At 39.4% G+C, this 25,378-nt stretch overlaps 1 protein-coding gene across 1 annotated transcript in view; it reads right to left on the reverse strand.

The window, feature by feature from the left end:
• grm7 (glutamate metabotropic receptor 7) overlaps positions 1-25,378 on the reverse strand; it is a 276,820-nt gene that overhangs the window by 76,160 nt on the left and 175,282 nt on the right. The window contains exon 6 of the mRNA XM_070845371.1: positions 7,222-7,422. Within this exon, the coding sequence (XP_070701472.1) occupies positions 7,222-7,422 (201 nt within the window). The remainder of the gene's footprint in view (positions 1-7,221; positions 7,423-25,378) is intronic.

The following is a 25,378-nucleotide window of genomic DNA, read 5'->3' on the forward strand; positions in this document are numbered from 1 at the left end:
GATATTTTGCTAACAAACTGAAACTAAAGCTAGACAAGTCATCATCCTATCCCATTCAATGAAGCAACAGCAGTGGTCATTGTACATTAGGGCTAGTAGTATTATTGTGCAGAATTATAAAGCCTGGCAACACTGGTCTTAACTCTGCCCCCACACAGTGGAAGCTCAATCGTAAACAGGTATTATTCTAACCGGTAACCAAACAAAAAGATGTAGATTTAATAGCTACCAATGACATGCCTCTTATATCTTATGTAGTTACTCGGAGAAAGTCATAAAAAACACAATGTACAAAGGTGGGAGATGCAGCTGAATGAAGTAATTTTACAGCCGGCTTTAAAACTGATCATTTGTTCCTGCCCGATGCTTTCAGGGCATTACTTAAACACTTTTATGAACAGTTTCCCCTCACAGGTGAAGCGGCAGAGAGGCAACCAAGTAGTAAAGAATGGCTTCACCCAAGCCTCTGATGTAAGGAAGGCACGTCTAATATTCAAATCCTCAAATCTGATGACACTTATCTAAGACCAGAGATTGAAAGCAATTATCCTCCAAGAAGGGGAGCACTTATCTGGGATCTACATTCAAAGAAGCAAACTGGTCCATGTCTACGCTCTCACTCCATCTACATCCAACGCATTTCAATACATCTGTGGCACAGATACAGCTGCTGATGATGCTGCTGCTGCTGCTGCTGCTGCTGGATGAAGATGAAGGTGATGAGTTGTATATGCGAATGCTTTCTATAGTGTCAGTTTTCACTGGGACATACTGTGAGTGAAGGCACTATCTAAAGTGGAAAGCCTTAATGGAATGTGTGCATACTGTTACAGACAGGTAAGACTGGCATGCGGCTTAAGTGTGACGTGTGTGAAGTTTGGAAGAAAAAGCTGCATTTCACAAAGCTTTTAAACCTTTTATTGGCTCTCCTCTGTGCTGTCCAGATCATTTCAGTAAACCTCTGAAAAAGTAAATTTGACTACTTTGAATCATAAATATTTTAACCCCTTGTTGCCTGTTGCCTCGCGAATTCGCCTCAAACCTCTTCTGGTCTTGATGCAGCTGAGGTGGCCTCTGTATCCCACTAATGCCGGTTGATGCATATTCTATGTATACATTATATATACATAGATGCATACATACATACATATATATATATATATATTCTATGCGTATATACATATATATTTTATTATACTATTATTATATTGTACTAGTCTATGCTATGTTATATTCAAATTAACAATCTCCACTTCATTTAGCATCTGCTTGAATGCAAAAACACAAATAATTAATTTTTTTATACGATTGTAAATAAATTCAGGCAGTAAGGGGTTAAGGAGCAAAGGTAAAGGAAAAGGAAATATATATATATATATATATATATATATATATATATATATATATATATATATATATATATATATATATATACAGTACAGGCCAAAAGTTTGGACACACCTTCTCATTCAATGCATTTTCTTTATTTTCATGACTATTTACATTGTAGATTCTCACTGAAGGCATCAAAACTATGAATGAACACATGTGGAATTATGTACTTAACAAAAAAATAACTGAAAACATGTCTTATATTCTAGTTTCTTCAAAGTAGCCACCCTTTGCTCTGATTACTGCTTTGCACACTCTTGGCATTCTCTTGATGAGCTTCAAGAGGTAGTCACCTGAAATGGTTTTCCAACAGTCTTGAAGGAGTTCCTAGAGATGCTTAGCACTTGTTGGCCCTTTTGCCTTCACTCTGCGGTCCAGCTCACCCCAAACCATCTCGATTGGGTTCAGGTCCGGTGACTGTGGAGGCCAGGTCATCTGGCGCAGCACTCCATCACTCTCCTTCTTGGTCAAATAGCCCTTACACAGCCTGGAGGTGTGTTTGTGTGTTCAGTATGCCTTTAATTTTGAATAAATCCCCAGCAGTGTCACCAGCAAAGCACCCTCACACCATCACACCTCCTCCTCCGTGCTTCACGGTGGGAACCAGGCATGTAGAATCCATCCGTTCACCTTTTCTGCATCGCACAAAGACTCGGCGGTTGGAACCAAAGATCTCAAATTTGGACTCATCAGACCAAAGCACAGATTTCCACTGGTCTAATGTCCATTCCTTGTGTTTCTTGGCCCAAACAAATCACTTCTGCTTGTTGCCTCTCCTTAGCAGTGGTTTCCTAGCAGCTATTTGACCATGAAGGCCTGATTCACAGTCTCCTCTTAACAGTTGTTCTAGAGATGTGTCTGCTGCTAGAGCTCTGTGTGGCATTCATCTGATCTCTAATCTGAGCTGCTGTTAACTTGCGATTTCTGAGGCTGGTGACTCGGATGAACTTATCCTCAGCAGCAGAGGTGACTCTTGGTCTTCCTTTCCTGGGGCGGTCCTCATGTGAGCCAGTTTCGTTGTAGCGCTTGATGGTTTTTGCGACTGCACTTGAGGACACATTCAAAGTTTTTGCAATTTTCCGGACTGACTGACCTTCATTTCTTAAAGTAATGATGGCCACTCCTTTCTCTTTACTTAGCTGATTGGTTCGTGCCATAATATGAATTCTAACAGTTGGGCTGTCGGCTGTGTATCAACCTGACTTCTGCACAACACAACTGATGGTCCCAACCCCATTAATAAGGCAAGAAATTCCACTAAGTAACCCTGACAAGGCACACCTGTGAAGTAAAAACCATTTCAGGTGACTACCTCTTGAAGCTCATCAAGAGAATGCCAACAGTGTGCAAAGCAGTAATCAGAGCAAAGGGTGGCTACTTTGAAGAAACTAGAATATAAGACATGTTTTCAGTTATTTGACACTTTTTTGTTAAGTACATAATTCCACGTGTTCATTCATAGTTTTGATGCCTTCAGTGAGAATCTACAATGTAAATAGTCATGAAAATAAAGAAAACGCATTGAATGAGAAGGTGTGTCCAAACTTTTGGCCTGTACTGTATATATAGACACAAAAACAATAAAACATGTTTTAGAATGTGGGAATTTAGATAAAATAATCATGAAAATGGAATATTTTATTACATTTTGTCACATCTCCTTTCATATCTTATATTTTTGTGCACAATCTTTTGGTTGAGCTGAATAAAAAAAAAATTGATGAGCACAACGAGCATTCTTACTCATTGCGTAAAACACAGAAAGCTCGATTGACAGTGGGGATCACAGCGAAATAGATTCCAAATTTAAAAGACAGAGCAGATGTTTTAAAGTGTTAAAGAGCCAATGACAGAGTCTATCTGGCGTCTGTTTGGTCAATTAGTCATTCCTACCATGAGCAGACAACTGCTTTAGATCAATACTTGGGTTAATAGCTACCACAGGCAACACAGAGCAACCTCTTGATATCATTTTTTTTTTTTTGTTTCTCAGTCGATATTTGGCTCATGTTTGTTTCAGTAGAGATGCCAGAAAGAAATATTCTGTCTCTGGTAGAAAATAGACTGTTCTGTGTGCTATATGACTCCCATACTTTCTTTATGTATTGTAATAAATTCATTAATTTCGTGTGATCTGACTAGAATACATTGTTATCTCAGAAATATCATCTATCTTTTTTTATGAAAGGCTGACATTCATGAGGTGAGGGCGTTACAGCAGCTTTGTAGAAGCACTGTGGGCTGATTCACATTTCTTTTTTTCCCTGTAATTATTAAATCTCTAACAAACAGACAGTGAGCAGTTCAACTGCCACTTTTATTTTAAATTAGCACATTGCAGACTTTGGTAATTACCTGATAAAAGAATCTCTCTGGAGGGGAGATTTGCAGGGCCCTGTCTCGTGCATTAAAACTATAAAAGCATGCAAATAATATTATTTTTAGTACAGGTCTATCTATCAGCTAGCTCATTGTGAAAATAGGGAAATGTAGCATTACACAACACATTGGACATATCCTATTTAATCATTTTAATCACATGAACAGATGTTTTTGTAATTTTTGTATTGGCTGAAGGTCTGGGAGAGCAGGAGATTGTCTTTTTTATCCTCATGTCAAATCTACATTTTTTTTTCAGACATTCTTTGTAATATAGTTAATCAAAAAGACAACTTTCACTTGCACCTTTACATATTTGCACTTGTGTTTTACTAATGTACATCAGTGGTGCAAATTAAAAATGTCTTTTATGATATCAAGGTTTAAAATGGGGACACGCTCCAAAAGTTCTACCCATTTAACACACACAGTGTAAAACACAAGGGGTGAGCCACCCCCTCCACCCCAATTACTCTCACACAGTCCCTCAGGTTTAGGCAGCAAAAGCACTTTTGGTTAAGGTTACAGAAAGACTGCGGTTTCAAACATGTCGTATCTCGTGCTTCAGTCATTGCCATCTTGGTTTAATAACAAAAATGTCTTCATCTTACTCGAATTTCTCTAAAGTGCTGTGAATATCTTAATAAAAGAACCTTAAATAAATGTAACCATGCTTTATGTACAACAACTTGCAACAAATGTTGATTAATGCCTCCTAATTATATTGGTGAAATGCGTAATCCAGGAGGTATTGTGTTCCTTTTTTTAAATGCATTTGTCAAATTAGAAGCAGGCTGTATAAACATCCTTTTTAGGTAGAATATACACACACATGTGTGCACACGGCATGAATCCCCCTTCAGCCCACGGCTGTCAGAGGGAAGACAATAACATCACGCCACCAAATACAGTCCTAATGACACTGCCTTTCATTTGCATTTTGTCTGGTTTTGATGGCCAACTGCTCACACATAAAGGAGCTCCGGCTTCAATTATTGGACATTTGAAAAGGAGGAGCAGGGTGATGAAGTTCCTCAGGCAGTTTATGTTCCAAATCAGCAAACTGGATTGAAACTGGCTTGACTGACTTCAGTGAGAACGAGTCAATAAGTCTTAATTATTGCCCCTTTTAGACCAAAGCCATAGATCATCTCACTTTACTACCAGACGTTCCACCTCAGAAGTTTAGTTTCTATAATGCTCAGTTGATTCTGTGCCTCTTAACTTCAGTTGGTGTAACTTCCTCGTGGCAAACGGGTTTAATGGGGGTGGCTGTGGCCCAGAGGCAGAGCGGGTCGTCCACCAATCAGAAGATCAGCAGTTTGGATCCTGGTTCCTCTGATCCGCATGCGTTTGTGAAGGACAACAAATTGGTGTGTGAATGATTAGATTCCTGATGGAAGACTGACAACCTGCCACCAGTGTGTGAATTGTGGTGTAATTTAGTTCTACTATTTAAACATTTACTATTTAATGTCCCTCTACACACATTTTAAGCTGTGTTGTTCTTGTACTTTTTACTTTTAAAGGGAATATATTCTGCCATGTGACCGTTTTGTCCGTCTCCCAAGGTTAAGAATTAAATGAATGGCTGGATGAATAAGGCTTTTTTTTTTATTTTTTACAGTCCACTGCATCATACACTATACATCTGTGTTACAGCAGGCAGCATCTCACATGATTTAAATTAGTTCAATTCCATATAGACAAGTTGCTTCAAGCATAACTGTGACCTAAATTCAGTGAAGACAATAGCCAGCTGCACACTTCGGCACCTCCGGATACTGAATATCAACTGTAATAGTATAGGCCCCATTTACGCTTCTCATTTCAAGAATCTAGATTAAATCAAGATGGGGTTTAAGATAAGTCAAGTATAAATTGATCTCTAGAGTGGTAAATCATTTACGCTACAGTCACATATCTGCATCTCTATTCATCAGATCACAAATCTTTTCTTTATTTTCTGGGGTACATGTAATTCACGGTCGACCCTCCTCCACTCCAGAAGGAAGTGATGGTGCACCTGAAGCTGCTTGGTGACCGAAAAAATACAGCAATAAAAGAGACAATCAGATGCATTTATGCTTTGATTTTTGGAGATCTGACAGCTATCTGATCCACCAAGGACACAGAAAGCGAGTCAGTGTAAACAGGGTCAGGGTAACCTGGTCTCACTCACTATAGTTTAGGAGACAGTTCTGCATTCTGCCTCCTCTGCCTGTAGCTGTAAACTCACAACAGAAGAATTTATGTATTTCCAGAGGTCGAAGAAGTTCTCAGACCTTGTACTTAATTAAAAGCATTAATCATTCTTACAATTAAAAGTCCTTGTGATGGACCCATTAACATCTGGCACCATGTAGTAATGTTCCCTTTCATTTCAAATAATCACCAACACAATTTCTGGTTTAAGAATGTTTTTTTTCTTTTTTACATCATGATATTGTTTTCCAATTTGAGTGCACGCATTTTGGTTAACATTTAGTTATAAGTTCATCAAGCTGGTTTTGAGTTGTTAATACATTTTGCTCTTTGTTTCTCCACATGCTGCTGAGTTCCACGGCAAAAGGAGTTTAAGGCACCCTTTGATGCTGGAACACAGGAAGTGGAAGGTGTCATCTCCCAGTGCTGGGCAGGGGTGCTCTGAGTTTCAGAGGCTTCCAGAAAAGTAGCATGTGGATATTTCTTTGGGTTTTTTGGTAGTTGTAGTATTTATTGGTATTAGTTGTATTATATCTTATATTATTATAAGTGGCAGTTGGGTTTATTTTGGGTGTTTAATGGTAAGGGTTGTGTATTTTGGCATTTTGCATGAATAATCTGAACCTACCAAGTATCTAAAGCTTTCAAATAACTGCCGTGGAGTAAAAAGTACAATATTTCCCTCTGAGATGTGGTGGAGTAGAAGTAGCGAAAAAATGGAAATACTAAAAGTGAAGCACAAAGTAAAGCAGTATCAAGTCAACACATTATCTTGATAGTAAGACGTTCCCATACGTCTTGCAGGACAGAGCAGCTTTAATCTGTTTCTCTTAATCTATTTCGCAGATGCAGATTTTTAGTGTTACATAACACAAACAAAACAGGGTTTTAAAAACACAGACACGTGGCCATATATGGCAGTGTTTTCCCTTCACTCTGTGTTAGGACTCGAAAGAGATCACAGGCCTAGATCTGTATGGTCTGGAAACAATCAGCACTATAGTCTACATCAAGTGTATTTTGATGTAATTACATAAAAAAAGACTTCTCCTAAACCCCTCTGAAACAGCTCCATATAAGGCTCCATATAAGAAACCTCAAGACCATGATACCGTGGCACCTTTTCAAGACGAAGACGCCATCCTCTCAAATATTCACTCATGCATCTTGTCCTTGGAGCTCAAAGCACATATTGTAAAGCAGACTTTACTGTCTGCACAAGGACAGAACTATCTGTCCGCTCACCGTTGAAGCTGACGCTGCGGATGTACTTGAGTAGTTTCTTCCCTCCAGCCAGGTCCATCTCAGGACAGATGCCGGAGTTCTCTGAGCACAGATCCCTCTGCATGTTGTGGAGGGCGTGGGCCATGGCGTACACTGCATCGATCACAAACTGGACCTTACCCTCCTGCTCATACTTGGAATCAATGCCGATGCGCTCCTGACCTGAGAGACACAGACATAGAGACATAATAGTGACTTAGATGACCCAGACTCAGTATCCACATGGGAAATGTAAGTCACACTCATAGGTCCACATAGAAACACCTTTTAAAACAGTCCTGTAGACCTGTGTTGGGGTTGAAATTTGTGTTTTTTGGTGAAATATCTATCTAGCTATTGGATGGATTATCATAAAATGTGGTGCAAACATTCATGTTTCACTCAAAATGAATTGCAATAACACCAGTAATCCTCTGTCTTTAATTTAGATGTATCTAACACTTTTACCCATGACCAAATACTTCTAATTCCCATCAGCTTCAGTCATACTTAAGCTGTGTTTACAATCTAAGCGGCACATTAATTGTCAACAGGTTTTGAATGTGTTCAAACTGAGAAAGTAACTAAATTAAGTTTATTCAAATGTTTTGTTTTGTCTGTGAACCCATTTCAGCTGTTCTGTTTTAATGTTTTCAGTGTGTCATGTGGGTTTATAGTGTAATTTCATTGTTGGATACAATGGTAACGTTGTAACTGCAGTGTATTGTTTACTGCATGTATAGTAAGTCCAGACTTGAATAGTGATAAGTTGCAATACTAACAAAAATATGTATAGTATAAAGATTATAAAGTACAGTATATACTGTATACAACTAGTATTGAACTGGGATGTAGCTTTACAGCTGTAGCTCTTGTTTAGCATGCTAACTTGTTAAACAAAAATGGTAAATGGTCTGTATTTATGTATGGTCTGTATTTTGTATAGCGCCTTTCTAGTCATTTCAACTACTCAAAGCACTTTTACGTGACATCCTCATTCATCCATTCACACATCATTCATTCAGGAGGAATCTAAGTTGGAGGAGACTATTCTTTCACACACATTCACACACTTCAGGAGCAAGTTGGGGCTCAGTGTCTTGCCCAAGGATAGTTTGACACGCTGACTCATAGCTCGGATCGAACCACGACCTTCCGATTGACGGACGACCCACATTATACCTGCTAATCATCAGCAGTGTTATTGCTGACCCTGATGTTAGCATTTGGCTTAAAACAAGACTGTGCGTAAGAAAAGCAGGACCAACTTCAGAAAAAATATGGGAAATGCTCGAAAATGTAAATAAGAGATTCTAACAGGCAATCACTTTCCATCATTTTCACTCTACATTGGCTATAGAGAAAGACTCTGTTGGTCTCTCGGCACAGCAGGAGGACAATCCACCATCCATTTTTACACTTAGTAAACAATAGATATGGTGATGTTTCACTCAGTGTTTTACTTTGTAGTTTGACTCACAGCATTAACTTTAATTAACTACGGCCGATAACATCAGTCAGCTAAAAAAAAAGAGAAGACTGTTGTACATGCACACTGACTCAAATTATACCTCATGAAAACCAGACTGTGATTGTCAGAAAAGATTTGAGAGGCGTGTCGTCGCAACAATTTGTTGCAAATTAAGAACTGAACACAGACGTTTAGAGAATCTTTCATTTTGTTCGCTAATAATTCAGACACATCTGAAACATGACATAACTAACTAGACACTTCTACTTGAAGAGCTCACAGGGCAAAAATGCTGGGAATCAATGGTTTCATCTTTAATAATGTGCTTGTCTTTTGTAATGCATACTGTATCTTTTCAACATAAACCCTAAATCTGAAAAGTAACTGCAGTTGTCAGATAAACGTAGTTCAGCATAAAGTATGAGCACTTGAGTTGAATGTACTTAATTACTTAGTTACAGAGAATGACGCTGAAAGTGTACACCTGCAGATTTCTTTCCTCAGATCAATGACACTGATCTATTGGTGCATTTGCTTTCTGCGAGCACAAAGGCACACTTGGTAGAAATGAAAAATGGATAAAACGGAGCATAGAGAAAAGTACTGAGCAGTCTGGTGAGTCACTGGTACCATTTCCCATTAAAGCTCCTCTATGTGAGCACTGTTCTCCTGGTTGGTGGTGAAGCCTGAGGGAGTGAGACCTGAGCCCGTCTCAGCAGAGAAGATGAGTGTGTCCAAAGTTATTTGCTCCCGAAACAGCAGCAGTTTGCATTCATTTAGACTACGATAACAGGATTACAATGACTGCTGTGCCACTCTGCCAATAAAATGGGTTGATAGTTGTCTTTTATTAACTGCTGGGTTGGTGGCTGGACATCTGGTCCATGCTGATATGACGGAGGTGCCTCTCTGACTACAGCGAAGACATTCACTCTTATATGTTGTTTCAAATGTTAAATATGGATATGGGATGAATGTAATTGATCAGTAAGTGATCGCAGTTTTGACCAACCACTGAATATGACAATCACACCTGTGAAAAGTTGCATTTTTCAACAGCCTTTCTGCAACTTGTCAAGAGATTGCTTTTTCATGGTCTCTTATACACAAGCTTCCTGTGAAAGTGTTAGACATGTTTTGGCTAATATTGACTATGTTAATAGATCAGAATCAGTGTCAAAAACATGGACGGTGCCGGAATTCTTTTCTTGCTGGGGCTACTCAAAGCTAAATTTATTGATATGGCTATGGAGTTTGAATACAAAAATAAACAAGGCTAACGGTTTTGGCATTTGATTACCTCATGTACCATTAGCTTAATACTATTAACACCTCTGGTGATGCAAACATCATGAATGACGTCACTAACAGCCGACTAACATCACTAACAGGCAGGAAGCATCACAAAAGTCTGGTCACCTCTTGGTGTGGCCAGTTTTGGCAACACTCGTACTGAAACAGCAGCACAGTGGAAGAGAAGGAGAAATCTTATGAAGAGGCTAGAAATTCTAATTATGACAATATCTCTTTGTTTCTAAAACTTCACAGTGTATTTAAGAATCACACAGAGTCCATGATGGTTTCCATAGTTCAAAAAAGAAAGAAAAAGAAAATCAAAGAGGCGTCCGTGATCATTAAGTTGCCTAAATAGAAGTGATGAAAACGAGAGGAAGAGATGCAAATAAATTCAGACAATCACAAAGACAGTGGGGTGGATTGTAGTGAAATTGCAGCATATATTATTGTGATGCACAGTTACAGTTTCATGAGACCGGTGGAAACATTATGCAGCAAAATGCTAAATAACTAAAGCAGTTTAAATGGCAGCAGCTGCAGGGCCTCTGCTTACAGAAAATGTTTGGGTTCTAAAAAAGACTGCAAAGACTTTGATATTTCACACTTAAAACGAGGACAGAGTTTCTTCCGTGGCCTCATTGTGCTGCTAGTACCTTCTTCAAAAATTTGAATTTATTACATTACTGCAGGGTTTTTGCAGACTTTCATACTTTTGAAAAATGTTACATTGTTTAAGTTGTTTTCATTTTGGCTTTTACTGATAAAGTGGACCAGAAATGTGACTTTGAGGTTTATTTGAGCAGTTTAAAGCGTAATGCTTCTTCTATTCTTTGGATGTCTCTGTGTACTTTATGCATCATACTAGCTACTCTCTACTAGTGATGGTCAAAAGCATGGCTCATAAACTAAAGAGATTGAATGGACATAAATGCTGATGTGAGCTTTGTTTTTATGCTTAACATAAAAATCCCCAGTCTCCATGAAATGCATTTATCGATAATCATTTGAGGGCTGCAGTGGGTGTAAGACCCAACGCAAATCTTGCAGGAGTGGGCAGGCAAAAAATAAGATGTCGTATTTTCAGAGGATGAGAATTATAGAAATGAACAATGATCAACAATGTCTTGAAATTACCGCCGGTACGGACGCTCATAATGTCCAAACCGGACAATCACATCGCCAAATGAGCCACAAAAAAGTCAAATCAAAGGGTTTTGCAGGAGTAGGAGTATGTAACTTTTCTACGTTATTACCAACAAGTATGCATCTCTTTACTAATACTACACAGTGAAATAACAATTTTTCCCTGCAGAATGGGAGAAGACACAAAATCAATAGAAGAACTCAGTTGTTTAGATGGGAATTATCCATATGTTTGCAGGTGTGAGCCGGAGTGGAACACACATACTGAGTAAACATACAGGTAAAGTCTCCACACTCAAGTGTTGATGTGCACACATATTACCATGCTAAATGATTTACACGAATACTCACTGTATATATCACATATACAGATGGCTCATAGCATGACTTACACACAGATAATGCTTAGCAGATGGGTTTAATATTTAGTAAATTAGCTTTTGAATTTCATAAAATTCACAAAATTCCACATCGTTTCTCATAAAATCCTGCAGTTGGTCCTTTCACACCACAAATGAACCACCACAGTCTGCTTGGAAGCAGAAGCAGATTGATGCGCAAATGAATTGAACTAAGACATCAAATGAAACCAGAGTTCATTTAATGAACCAAACAGGTTATGGTTGAAAGCATCCTAAGTTGTTTGAATTTAAACAAATTCAACCGTACAGGTGGCAGATGAGTAAACACGAATCTGAACCACTGAGATATACAGAATTATCTGACTACATCACAGTACAGTCAAGCATGTTCTCAGTGGGTGCTGGACTGCCCCTTTTGCAACGATTCTGTATGTGATATTCATGCACAAGGATCTCAAGACACAGCCGAGGTGAAGAGAGTGTTCGGTTTGGGCGCCTCAGAATTGTTTCTCTGCTTTTTGTAGACGACATGGTTCCGTTGGTTTCCTCAGACTGTGACCTCCAGCATACACTGGGGCGATTTGCAGCAGGGTGCAAAGCAGTCGGGATGAGAGTCAGCACCTCCAAGTCTGAGGAGAAGGCTCTCTGCTGAAAAACGGTAGATTACCCGCTCTGGGTTGGGAGCAAGTTTCTCCCTCAATTCTCCCTCAAAAGTTCAAGTATCTTGCAATCTTGTTCATGAGCGACTGTTCTGATGAAGAGGGAGCTAAGCCGGAAGGGGAAGCTCTCAATCTACCAGCTGATCTATGTTCCAACCCTCACCTATGGTAATGAGCTTTGGGTAATGACTGAACTTATAAAGTTGCAGATATAAGAAATGGGTTTCCTGTGTAGGGTGTCTGGGCTCAGTCTGAGAGAAAGGGTCAGGAACAGGAAGTCATCCTGAGAGAGCTCGAAGTAGATAGGAGCCAGTTAAGGTGGTTCGAGCATCTGGTTAGGATGCCTCCTGTGTGCCTCCCTTCAAGGGTCTTCTGGGCACGTCCGGCTGAGAGGAGACCCAGAGCCCACTGAAGGGATAACGTATATCATCTGGCCTGGGAAAGCCTCCGGATCCCCCAGGAGGAGCAGGAAAATGTTGCTCAGGAGAAGGACGTTTTTTATGCCATGCTTGACCTGTTGCCACCACAACTTGAAAATGAATGGCTGGACAGAACAGATAGCTTGAAAACATATCTTTGCGTCACAAATCAAAAAGAACATAAATTACGCTTAGAAAGACAAAAGCTGGACTCGACTCAAACCTATGAAGCCAAGGATTGTGCCAACCCCATCCACATCTCCATGGTAGCTTTCTTTTGATCTTCTGAACACCAAATAGGGCTTTCAAAGTTAACTAGTAATCATTGTTGGTGTTAAAGGGAGAGAGAGATATATAGAGGGAGGGAGAGAAAGAGAGAGAGAGACAGAAATAAGCAGTTGAGCAGCAACCACATTTTCCTGCATCTGACTAAATGATCGCTGGTGTTTGGTGATGTGCAGGAAATCAGCAGCTTCAGAACAAATATATTAGTTCATTATGATCACGCATGTATGTGAAAGATAGAGCAGGCAGCTCAGCCCATTACCTTTCTTGTGTATCTCTGCCCTTTTCTCACTTTCATTTGCTTTTTTTTTTGCATTCAAGAGTATCTCTTCATCTCTTTCTCATGCACGCTCTCTTCATTGCGCCTGTCCTCTTCAAAAACACTTCAACAAACACATACTGAGATGTACATGCCTTCTATCATAATCAATGTTTAATTTCAGTGTCATTTCAACTTATTAGGACAGTGATGCAGCACTTTTCACCCAACTGCGTGGTATTTTATACATATAGTTAATTGAATAATCAGCTTTGAATGATCAGTTTGTCATACAATTGCAATGTAAACTGTAAATTGTAAAGTCAATGTCACACTGGACTGTGTGTAACATGACTGTATGAAATAATAACATATCACTATCAATATCACCCATTATCATTACTAAGTAAACATCTTGCTGTTGTTGATGGAAAATATGACTTTGAGTCTATAGTCACCAAAATGAATGCTCAATGTTTTCTTACTTGAAGTGACAGTCACCACTTCCCACCCACCCAGCACTCACTCACAATGACATGACTGATGTGTGTGGATGAACAGAGGATGGTGAGGAGTGCCGCTCCCACAGACATTGTCGGTCTGCAAAGTCTTTGTGCTTTTACTGGCTAATATTGGATCATTTTTCTTTCACGTATAACTGAAAATCCATCAGTAATATTCCCTCTGGATGTTTTAGACAAGTTTTGGACGATGACTTTTTGCCCCTTTTGTGACATCCGACCATCCGTTATCTATACTGCTTATCCGTCAGGATCACAGGGGGGCTGCAACCAATCCCAGCTGACTTTGGGCAAGAGGTGGGGCACACCCTGGACTAGTCACCAGTCAGGGACAGAACACCATTCACACTCACGGGTAATTTAGAGTCGGTGAGAGGAAGCTGGAGTACAGGGAGAAAACCCACCCAAGCACAGGGAGGACATGCAAACTTTTGTTTCTCGCTCACCTGCTTCATCGTTTCATTCAATATGGAAACTTCTTGCTGTGAGACAACAGTGCAAACCACCGCAGCACCATGCTGCCTTCTGTCACAACAGGGTTTCACAGTTTTGAAAGCAGGAATTTTGCCCCCTTCAGAGTATAGTTGGATAAGATTGCTGGAGGCCTCGACCCTCTACCTTAATAAGTGAACCTTTTTAGTCAATGTGGGTAATTTCCCATCCTCAATCCACAATCTCATGCGAGATCCCTCAAGGCCCCATCTCAGGCCCCCTACCTTTTTCTCTATAGGCTACATATTGCCACTGTTATTATGTGATAACAGGTATGTTTATTTATTTTTTTCAGAGGTTAATTAACATGTGCTTAATCAACCCTAATGCCTGAGCATGCCCTATGGGCCCAAGAGCTTCAACATGTGAGGAGGCCAGTGGAGGCTTTTTTTGGCATATCATAGGTATGAATGAGGCACAATTTTAAAATACCATACTTAGTTCCCTTTAACAAACAGTTAACAGTTTACAGTAATATGGTATTATCGAGTGAAGGTAGAGGAAATTAGATAGTACACCTGCCTGAAACCATATAAAGACTTTAGTTTTTATAATTTTTAATGAATAAAAGTACTGTAGATATTGTGATAGTGAATTGTTTGCTGAAAAATACTTTGTATTCACCAAGACTGAGGTGAGTGTGGCAGCGAAAACAACCTGCATTTACATTCAATTTAACATCACTCAAAAGTTTCACCCTCCATCAAACAGGTTGAATGAAAATGGCCTCGGGAGGTGCACAAGATGAGCAACAAACAAAGTCAAAAAACAAAAATAAATAAATAAATAAATGAAAAGGCAGAGCGAAGCAGTGTACAGCGTTTGTTATGTTCTTTATTTGTCTTTGGTGTGCAGTCTCATAAATAAATGATGAGAGGAAATGAAATTGGAGAGGTAGTTTGGCTGAGGATGACTGAAACACAGAAACAGACATGCTATCATTACCAGTCCCAAATAATCTCATTATAGGCAGAGGAGCAAACAAGCTAGCCAGGCGGCTACTAGCACGACATTAGGTGCCTGTTATTTCTACAAATCACAGCTCCAACAGGGAGCTCCAAATTCTCATTTCAACACCAGATATTATTGTCGTGCTGCATTTCAGACTCACGATTTACGCTACAGTATTTTTACTCATCCTCAGCTTCCTGTCATATCTTAATCTACCTCACAGCACTCAAGACTACACTCATTAGAGTTGTGTAGTTTAGTTGGATTAGTACTGACCAATCATGTTAGAGCAATAATCCATGTGGAAGACAAAACAGGTGGAATACATAAACCAAATGCAATCTAGGAATCCAATCTGCTATAATCTAATGACCATTTAGCTTTTTATTAGCTTTTTTAAAGTTTATCTGCATTCACATGTGAGTATCTGCTGAAATGTCATCTGGTCGTCTGGCCCATTATCTGTTATCTGGATAACTGCTGGCTACACTGGGAAGCCCTTAACCCCGGAGGCTAAATCATTTTAAGGTGTATTTGTAGGTGTAGGTGTGTGTTTTGTGTAACTCCTATTCAGCCTTTGGAAAAGTTTTCCACTGACTATAAATTAGCTGGAGACGCAAGACGTGGTATTTAAGTAACTCAAGCGAAATACATAATCACCCTCTGTTAACATTTCTCCCCCTATTATTTGCATGATCCCCCCTAAATTCAAATGCAAAAAGCCGATAGGTGCACTTTCTAAACACCGGTTAAATGAGAACCAAACCGTGACTATGTACACCTCATGTGCCTGCAGCAGAAGCCACCAGACGCGAACGGTGCGGCAAATCAGTCCCACCGGGTGTCTCTGCCCTGACATCATTCCATTTATACCAGCCTTCACACATCTATCCACACACTGCGCTGCCATGTATATCTCCTTTGCTCAGGCACACAGATCCCACTCTCTCACACAATGCCGCCATTGTTACAAGCATTAAGCGAGCAGTATGGCACAACAATATGTTCCCAAATTCTTAACGTTGTGCTTTATTTTAGAGCAAATCCGGGAGTACCTGGAACTGTTTCAGTGAAGGGGGAGAGGGGGAGGGAGTGATGTACACATAATGCAGGTCAAGAATCCATCTCAAAATGATGATCTTACAGTCGCACGAGCACGAGTTTATCTACAGCGCATTGCTTTTTCAACTAAAAGTTTGAGGATTGGCGCTTTACATGATGACTGATGCAAAGTGCCTTCTTCTTCACAGCCTGAAATGGCGGCCCTCGTGGGATTTTGTGCGCTTCATGTTGATATAAAGAGAAAAGACAACACTGAAGCAAACATATACTGCGATTTATTTTCTGTTTTTTTTCTGCCTTTTGTTTTGCATTTTGTTCGCTTGAGCTACAGTAGGAGTGCATATGTTTCAAGAAATGTATGCAGATTATGTTGTGGTGCAAACAAGCCATCTAAAAATACACTGTACGAGAAAAATAATTCCCATCATTATCAGCTGAGGGAATAAATAGTGTCTCTAAAACTAATCCTGTGTAATTGGAGCTTTCTCTGACCTGAGATTCTAGGACGGAAAGTTTCCGTTGATTGCTAGAACTGTTCTGAATAACAAAATTCTATGTGAAAACATTTAGCTGTACAACACAATAATTGGTAAACGTTTGTGTTGTGAAGCACAACTAATTTATGTGCAGTCTGGATTTACATGACTTCACATGCCTGCCTGCACATATAACCATGTGTGGGAGATATGATGCAGTTTACATATAATTTACCTACGAAAGAAAGAGGCTTCATTACATTAGGTTCAGTTTGCACTAGTCCTATTCCTTTCTAACGTTTCATAATAGTCATAAATCAAAGGCATCACAGTGAACATTCTCCTCTAGTGCCAAATGAGTTTATATATTCATTCTAGTTCTAGTTTATTTCTTACTTTTTACTATACATAAAGAGAGAAGTTGCACCGGAGTCAAATTCCTTGTTTGCTTGTACAAACTTGCCCAATAAAGTTGATTCTGATTCTGATACAAAATATCCAATATGAGTCTGAGGCCATTCATAAAACATCCAAAAGGCTGAAAGCAGCTCATCAGTCTGAGAGAAGTTGGAGGTCCAGTGGACTGGAAGCTGCTCAGTACGGTGGCCCTGAGAGCTCAACGCACTGCAAGCTTAAGAAGACATGTGCAAATAGACAAAATGAAAGCAAACTAAGAAGACATCTTCGCTAATTTGACAATATGTACACAGCATTTAGAAAAAAAAATGCTGCGAGTAGCACAGATGACAAAAGGAAATGGTTTCCAGGAGACACAACAAAATCAGCATCAAAATATAGTTTAAAGTATAAAACCTAGTAGTACTCACTATATAGAATGGCCAATTTCAGAATAATGTGTGTTATATTGTTGGAGTCTTATTATTGTTGCATTACTGTATTCATCACTTTGACATTCTCGGTGTAAAGGTGGACCTTATTCTAATTACTTTATATACTACTGGTAGTAGTTTGTAAATTCAGGTTCTTTTAATAGTCTTATCCGCTAATAATAAATCTTCATTTGTTTGTTGATTTTATTCTGAATCATTAATATTAACCTGGAAAGTAGCTTAAGTTTTCAAATAAATGTAGAGTAGGTGTACATATATATATATATATATATATATATATATATATATATATATATATATATATATATATATATCAGAAAATGGCAGTAAAAGCATCTCACCTTGTATTACATTATGGTAAGTGAGCAAATGTTCCAACACTGCACACCACTGCATGCTGAAATGAGTTATAGGTTATAGGATGAGGAATTTCAATTCATATCTATGGAAACGCGTTTTGTGTCACGTCTCATAACACCCGTTTACAGACTTGACGTGATGACAGTGAACAGTTCGGCCCAAATGTTGCGTTCGGATGGAAAGAAGCTGGTTGTGTCTTAAAAGTAACTCTGGCAGAAGACATTATGAACTCCGGACCTGGATCCCTCAGTAATAGTTCTCCTCAGAGCATATGGACCGTTGTGGAAGAATATGTGGCTCCATGTCTGTGTGTTTATGAGATGAGCAGAGGTTAAACTCAGATTTGTTTTTTGGAGGGGGGGGGTTACATACATAATTCAGCTCATATGTGATTATTCAAGAAATATCCATAGTTTATTCAGTGATACAGTCAGCTGCATAGTCGACAGTGTCAGTTAATGAGATCCCAGGTGAGGCTGAAGTCTGTACAACATATTTGGCTGCATGTTTAGTGGTGAGCACGTCCTCGCATAATTATCCTTTTTTTCCCCACATATTTAGTTTTGGCTAAAAACTAAACCCAACTTAAAGATTTAAATGTAGTCTTTAACAAGCTATGGCAGTCTGTCCTTCATGTAAGGAGTTAAAGTCTGCCAAACTGTACAAAATTAAAGAATGAATAACATTCACCATCTTTTGGAAATGTTTTATCCTCAGGTGAAGAAAACTGAATGGAAAACTAGAATTAAAATGAAAACGAAAGACGTTCAGGATACTTGGGAATCACATTCACCGGGTGATTTTATATATCGAGGTGTGTGGTCAGAGCCAGTGCAGGAAGCAGTGTCCCCTATATGAAGACAGCATTCACGTATTAATCAGATCTAAAAAGTGTCACTGTCTTACCGGCCTACAATTTGGCATTTTCAAGTAATGAAATTAAAAAACATACACATTTACAAGCCTTAGTAATTTGTGAAATGGGATGTTGGATTGCTCAGTTCATCACTTGTCTTTTAATATGTACTGGAATACTTTCTACGCAGATTTTCTGCCACATTTATTTCAGCACGCTTCCTACTAAGTTATTGCTATTGTAAAACATTATCTGTTGGATGTGCCCAACTATTGTCTATAATTGGTTGCCAAAATATTGTAGGTGTGGAAATAAATTCCCACCTTGACTTCATATCAGTGCAGAGTGATACACTTGTATGGGTCACTGCACCTGTGCTGGAATGTGAGTTTCCATCCTTGGGGCTTTAATGTAAATTGAACACTAAACTGCAATTCAATAACGTCATTCTATTCTGCATAGCAAAAGATGCCTGTGGTGAATACAAATCAAACAAAGGTCTTATTGGTGACTGACAAACCTGAAGATGAACAAAAACAACACTTAGTTTTGAAGACACTACAACCTGGATGTAGACTTAACAATTAGCTGAGAAAAACTATCCGGTTGTAACACCAGAAGCAGATGTTCTCCACCCACTTAACAACTGGCTCTCTTTGCTCTCAAGCACCATGTTATCCTTAATAACAGCCATACCATCTGCTTCAAAAAACACACTCCTCCTGACCTGTGCGCGCGCTGTGCCTTGACTTTGCGAGATGTTGTTTTGCGAGGGAAGCTTACTGTTCTCAGCTCAGCTATCACTGGGCTCTCTGCACTGATAGCACCTATTATTACTATGGGTATCCGCTGCCGTGTGTTTGGAGCTCTGAGAGAGCGCTGATCTTCCTATCTCTTCTTAGGAAGCCTCTGGAGGCCCAGACTATAGTCTCTAACCCCTCTCTGTTTCCCTTCCCGTGGCAAAGGGACCCAGAGCTTAATGTTATCTCGTAAACTGGAGTCCCTCAATCCCTGTCGTCTCTCCAACCTGCTCATTCCTCTCTTTCACTCTCTTACACACACAGAAAAACTCTAAACTGGACGCCCACCGGACCGTATTGGGATCATTTTATCATGGGTTCAGCCGTCAAAGTCACCATGAGCATAATATTATCCACACAGCAGAGTCACTGTCCTCCTTTCTACTCCTGGTCTTAACTACCTGTAGCTTCAGGTGTGTCCTCTGTCTCCATTCTAGTTTTGTTTCCTCTGCCTCCCCTCCCACTTAGGAGACCAGTTCCTGAAGCTAAAGTGAGGCTCTGATCAGGAGGTGGTACTAAATCCAGGTTCAGGTATTGTCGGGGGAAGATAAATGCAACAGCTGGATTGCACCTCTATAAACACTGCGTGGAAGAACATCCAGCGTCTGTTTTGCCGCCTTCTTCTGCATTTGTCCTGTTAGCTGTAGATTGTGTTCACAGTGATGGGGAGTGTATTAGTAGTTTGCTACTTTTTCCACTGGGCTTTTTCAAAATCACGCAATATTTGCAGTAGTAAGCTGTTTCTTTTTCCACTCAGTAGCAGGGCAGCACGACCAAACACTGCACGGCTATGTTTTATTTCCTCTCGAAGAAATCCTGCTGTTCAGTGTGCTCTGCAGCAGTGTGATCTTCTGACTGAGGAGAGAATGAAGCAGCAGTTGGTTTGACAGTTATGGAGCGGAGATAGCGTGATTGTGATTAATTGATTGATTGATTGATTGAAGTCCTCTAAATAAAGCTAACATGTTCAAGTCCTGTGAAATAGAGTTAAAAAAGGTTGACCCAGTTAAAAACTTTTAAAGGGTATAATGATGCCTACCTGCCAGAGAAGATGATTTATGATCTACTTGTTGAGAGTTTTTGAGAAATGATGCTTGTGACTGAGTAGTCATGACTACAGAGGCCCGGAAGTGGGAGCTCTCGCCCACGATGCCTCCTTCTCATTGAAGCTGCCAGAGAAGAAGCATCGTGTCTGAGCATCTTCATTAATTTCCCCCTTTTTCAGGGTGCAACAAGGGCCGGTCTGACAGCCAGCCTGCTCCCAAAGGACTCGGCCAGCTGAGAGGCACTCTCTCTCTCTCTCTCTCGTGCTCTCCCTTTTTGCTTTGATCTATGTTCTATGTTCTCCTATGAAACTTTAACGATATATTAAAAAGTCATGATGCGTAAATGTGAAAGAAAAACGATATTACTTCTCCGTTGTTGTCTGTCCCGCAACTGGACTGCTCTCATCTGTTTGATCAAACAGAACATAAAAATGATGAAGTTTTTGTCTTGGTGCCCCCTTTCCAATGGCACAACCTAGAACTTAGATTAGGTCATAGGAAGCTCCAGATTCTCGGTCATTAACGGAAATGTGCCGTATAGTCTGGCTCCAGCCTTTTCATCAAGGCTGCTTCGTTTGCTGCTCCTGAGTGATTTACCACTAACATCAGCCAATGATCATTTGTATTAGTGGCAAAAAAAGAAACCAGCTGAGAGAATTACTGTGCAAATAAACAGATGCACAAATTAGAAAATAATCAGAAAATCCCTTATGAATTCAGTCTATATACTCTCAATGAACATACAATACTGTAACTAATCTAAAAGAATAACTGGATTGATAAATGGCTTAATTGGAGTAATTTGAGTTCTCATTCCCTGTTAGATCAAAATCAAACCATGCATGGAGTTGCTAAATGCACAGAAAAAACTGGCTTGAGAATGGCATCATTTTAACCAGATGTCACATTATTTTTAGGTCTGGTAAATGGGTTGATAACACAAATAATTGCCCTAGTTGATGTAGTAGAATTATGTTTGGGGGCATCAGTAAAGAAACAGGTCACCGTGGAGTATCTGCCGCTGCTTGTCATTGCCAGCGGGGCAATCACCCTACCGTGCATCATCCCCTCCGTTTATAACAGCACTCAATGTGTTTTATATATTGAGGACATATATTATTTGATATTGTCTTTAACTTTCCGAATAGCTGTAATTTTCAGTTGGGGAATTGTAAACCAAAAACCACATTAATACATGATCAGGCGGACGTGGCCACTGGGATTAGTGGGAAACAAACTGGCAAAATGAAATGAGTGAGAGAGAGAGAGAGAGAGAGAGAGAGAGAGAGAGAGAGAGATGCTGCTATGGTGTGCTGCTGTTTTTCTGGGCGTCATCCTCCTCAATATTTTCAGGGGCATTTGTTTTGTTTCACAGTGATCTCTCCTTTATGTAAATTAATTTAAATAACTTGGAAAATAAGTAAATAAAGCAACTAACAAATTATGATAAAACTGGTTATTGTGCTTTCCCTAATAATGGAATAATTAAAAATCAATATTTCCTTTAAAGATACCTGATACTTTTTGATAACAAACTCGACCCCAAAAATACTACTGATTTTTCCATCCATTTCAAAACCTACTGTTTTTATATATGACACCATACAAAGAACATATACTGTATAACATGACACTATTATTTGAATATGGAACATCATACAGTATATGAGCCTATAGGAAATGGTAAAGTTTATCTTTCATGTATCATTCTGAAAATGATCTTAGTTCATTTAAATTGTATCTGTGTTTATTGCTTCTTTCAAAGTCACATGGGCAGCATGGGTGCTGGTTCATCTGTAGCTGGGTTTTGATTGGCTGGTCTGATTCGAAAGTTTAGTACTTTCCCCAGTACGGACAATAGTTGGATTAATTGCTTTGTTATCTTGGTAACACTTTATTTTAAGCCCATCTTTTTAGCAAGCCGTAACGTAGTTGTAGTTGTAAGTGTTTACTGAAGTGACACTGAAGGTGCGCAGAAGGGTGCAGACTATAAGATGGTATGTCACATATTTTTACAAATCAGACAGTCCTGACTACATCCTGGATTACTGGAATTCTGTGCTGTATATTAAATCATTTCACATTTTAATCCCCAACAGCTGATGTAATAAAAACAAAATATCATCATATTGGCAAATATAATTACTTCCATGTTTCAAATGGATAACATCACTGCAATCAAGCAACATAAAGCCACTCAGTGTGACTGATGGTTCATTGTAAAGTCAGTAACCAGTGAGTAAACCTCTTCTAAACAAACCAAAAGCCAGCATCCCAATGCTGCAGCATGTGGCAGCTTTATTACAGCAATAACAACTGATAGACGGTTCTTTACTGAGATTATGGGCATGACGGTGATGTGTGACCACAGACTCAGCATCAGCAGGATACATAAAACAGCGCTGTTGAGGGTGTCATGTTTATTTGCTGCAACGCTTGTAAAAGCATGTGCACTGTTTTCAAGGTGGGATACATCCGTCCATTCATCCTGTTCACGGTCACAGGGGGTTGGTGATTATCCCAGCATCCACTGGGAGGGAGGGCAGGAGACTATCTTTATCATTCTGAGTCATATAGTTAGTATACGTGAGTCATGTAGGTTCGGTAACAACGGCACTTTGGTGAGGGATGGTGAAAGAAGCTGGTCTCAGTGCAGGCTTTTCCTGTTTTAAACCAAGAGCATGATTTTTCTCTTGCCTTTCCTGGTCTGACGCCCCTGATCAAATCACTGTTACAAAACACATCAGTTTCCTGATATCTAAATGGTTAAGGTTTGGTTAGGTTTAGACACAAAACCAAGAATTTAGTGATAGATCATTATTTGAGTTAAAATGACTACTTCATTAAGTAATACAGGCCTCTGGACCTTCACCCTCTTTGAATTTTGCTCTATAAGACAGTCCACAAAGAACACCTTAACCATGCTTTACTTGCTACGAACCGATATTCTATTGCAAGATCAGATATTCTGGCAGGACACAAATGAAATACACCGTCAACTAACAATCATCGTCAATTAACTTTTAGGTGCAGTATTGCCATTTTGTGAGTGGGAAGATTATGCTATTACCAGCCTTTAATTGTTCTGTTGATAAAAACACATCTTTAAGCAAATTCCATTTTTATTTTTATAAATTCCTGCTGACAAGTGAGTAAAAACATATTTGCTTTTGCAAATTAGTTGCATATAATCAATTTCAATGTTGATATTACAGTAAAAAACAAATAACATAGATGTTAAACTAATTGGTTAAGATGGTTTAGCAAAAAAACTCTGCTGTGATGCTATGAGCCTTAGCACCACTTTGAACCCTACTACAGATGCTACTATGCATCCCACCATCCAGCTATCCATTGCTATTCAGGCCATCGGGATGGAGGGGCCTTTAAATTTAATGATTCAGGGAGGAACACACACATCTTCGAGAACACATTTTATAACCAGTTCCTTTTGCTTAAAGCAGATCTGTTACATTTAATTTCCCGTCTTTCCCATCGCAGTAAGTCTACACAAACATAGACAGAGTATCAAAACTCCACACGAATATATACTCAAAAATCCCTGTTAATTGGCCACACACTGTTTCTAACTGTTCCAAACTATCATATCGCTGATTTCTGTTCATGTGTTTTTGAGGACTCGCCTGCAATTCTGAAGCTGAACGTGTTATTATCATTATTATTTCCACACATATTCGATGGCGGCAGACATTTAAACTTTCTTACTGTGGGAAGTAAGACGGTGCTTACCGCCGAGACATTGTGCTGCCACAGAGCTCTGCATCTGCATGATTTATTCAAGTGAACACTAAGAAATGCCAAAACACTGATTGGTCTCTGTCCTTAACAAGGTACCAAGGTCACACACATGCAAGTTACTTTTTGGCTGAAGCTACAGCGAGTAGTTAGGACTGTGCCAGACAATTAGAGCAAATAGAAAACGGGAACATTTACTGAAGAGGTGATGTCATAACATAGAACCTTTTTGATTTGCCAAAATGACTTGCACTACTGCACTATTACTTGCAGCTCATCCTAACCTGGCTTATACAGCTTTAAATAATAGCATGATGTCAAGTATTATCCTTAGAATTCCTCTTTTCTTTGCAAATAGAGGAAAATAATGATCATCTCTTTTACAGAAAAAATCCTGACCTCCTCTGAGTGCTTTTAATTCTGAGCGAGTTCGGTTGAATTTCTCCCTGTCTGAGTCATTAGGGTAGTTTCTTAGAATAAAGTTGTCTGTCGGTCTGTCTTGTCTCCATGCCTGCTGCTTTGAGGGTGCAGAGGGAGTCAATCATCCTGAAATGGCACAGAAGGCGTGTTCATTATGTAATTGAAGGTTTAGTTGTAGGGGGCAGAGATGATCCCATCTGTCTCTGCGGTTCAAATTATACTATGTGGAGGGAAGGACGTCACACCAAGCAAAGGAGAACAAAGATTTGCAAGGAAATGGGAATTTTCTGATGATGAATTATGCAATTAATTTGGAAGGGCACATGACTGTAAAAATCATATATTTGAATATAATCATCCATCGCCATTAATCAATCGATCATGAATCGGAGCGACTGCAGGAAATAAGAGAGGAGGGCGAAAGGTAGCTGAAATGCAACGAGACAAATCTAAAGAAAAATAAGTAAGACAAGATGATATGTTCTTTTGTGGCTTGAATCAATAGGCTTAATAGAACAGGTTCATTAGTGTTCAAGGTCTGTTCACACTATCATATTAGGTCACTAATTGCTGTGCATTATTGATCGTAGACAGGAATAGAGAACAGAAAGTCATGAGCTTCTGTTTACCATTGCTAATGCAGGAATACCTTCG

Source organism: Pempheris klunzingeri, chromosome 2 (assembly GCF_042242105.1).
Source record: "Pempheris klunzingeri isolate RE-2024b chromosome 2, fPemKlu1.hap1, whole genome shotgun sequence".
Lineage (NCBI taxonomy): Eukaryota > Metazoa > Chordata > Actinopteri > Acropomatiformes > Pempheridae > Pempheris > Pempheris klunzingeri.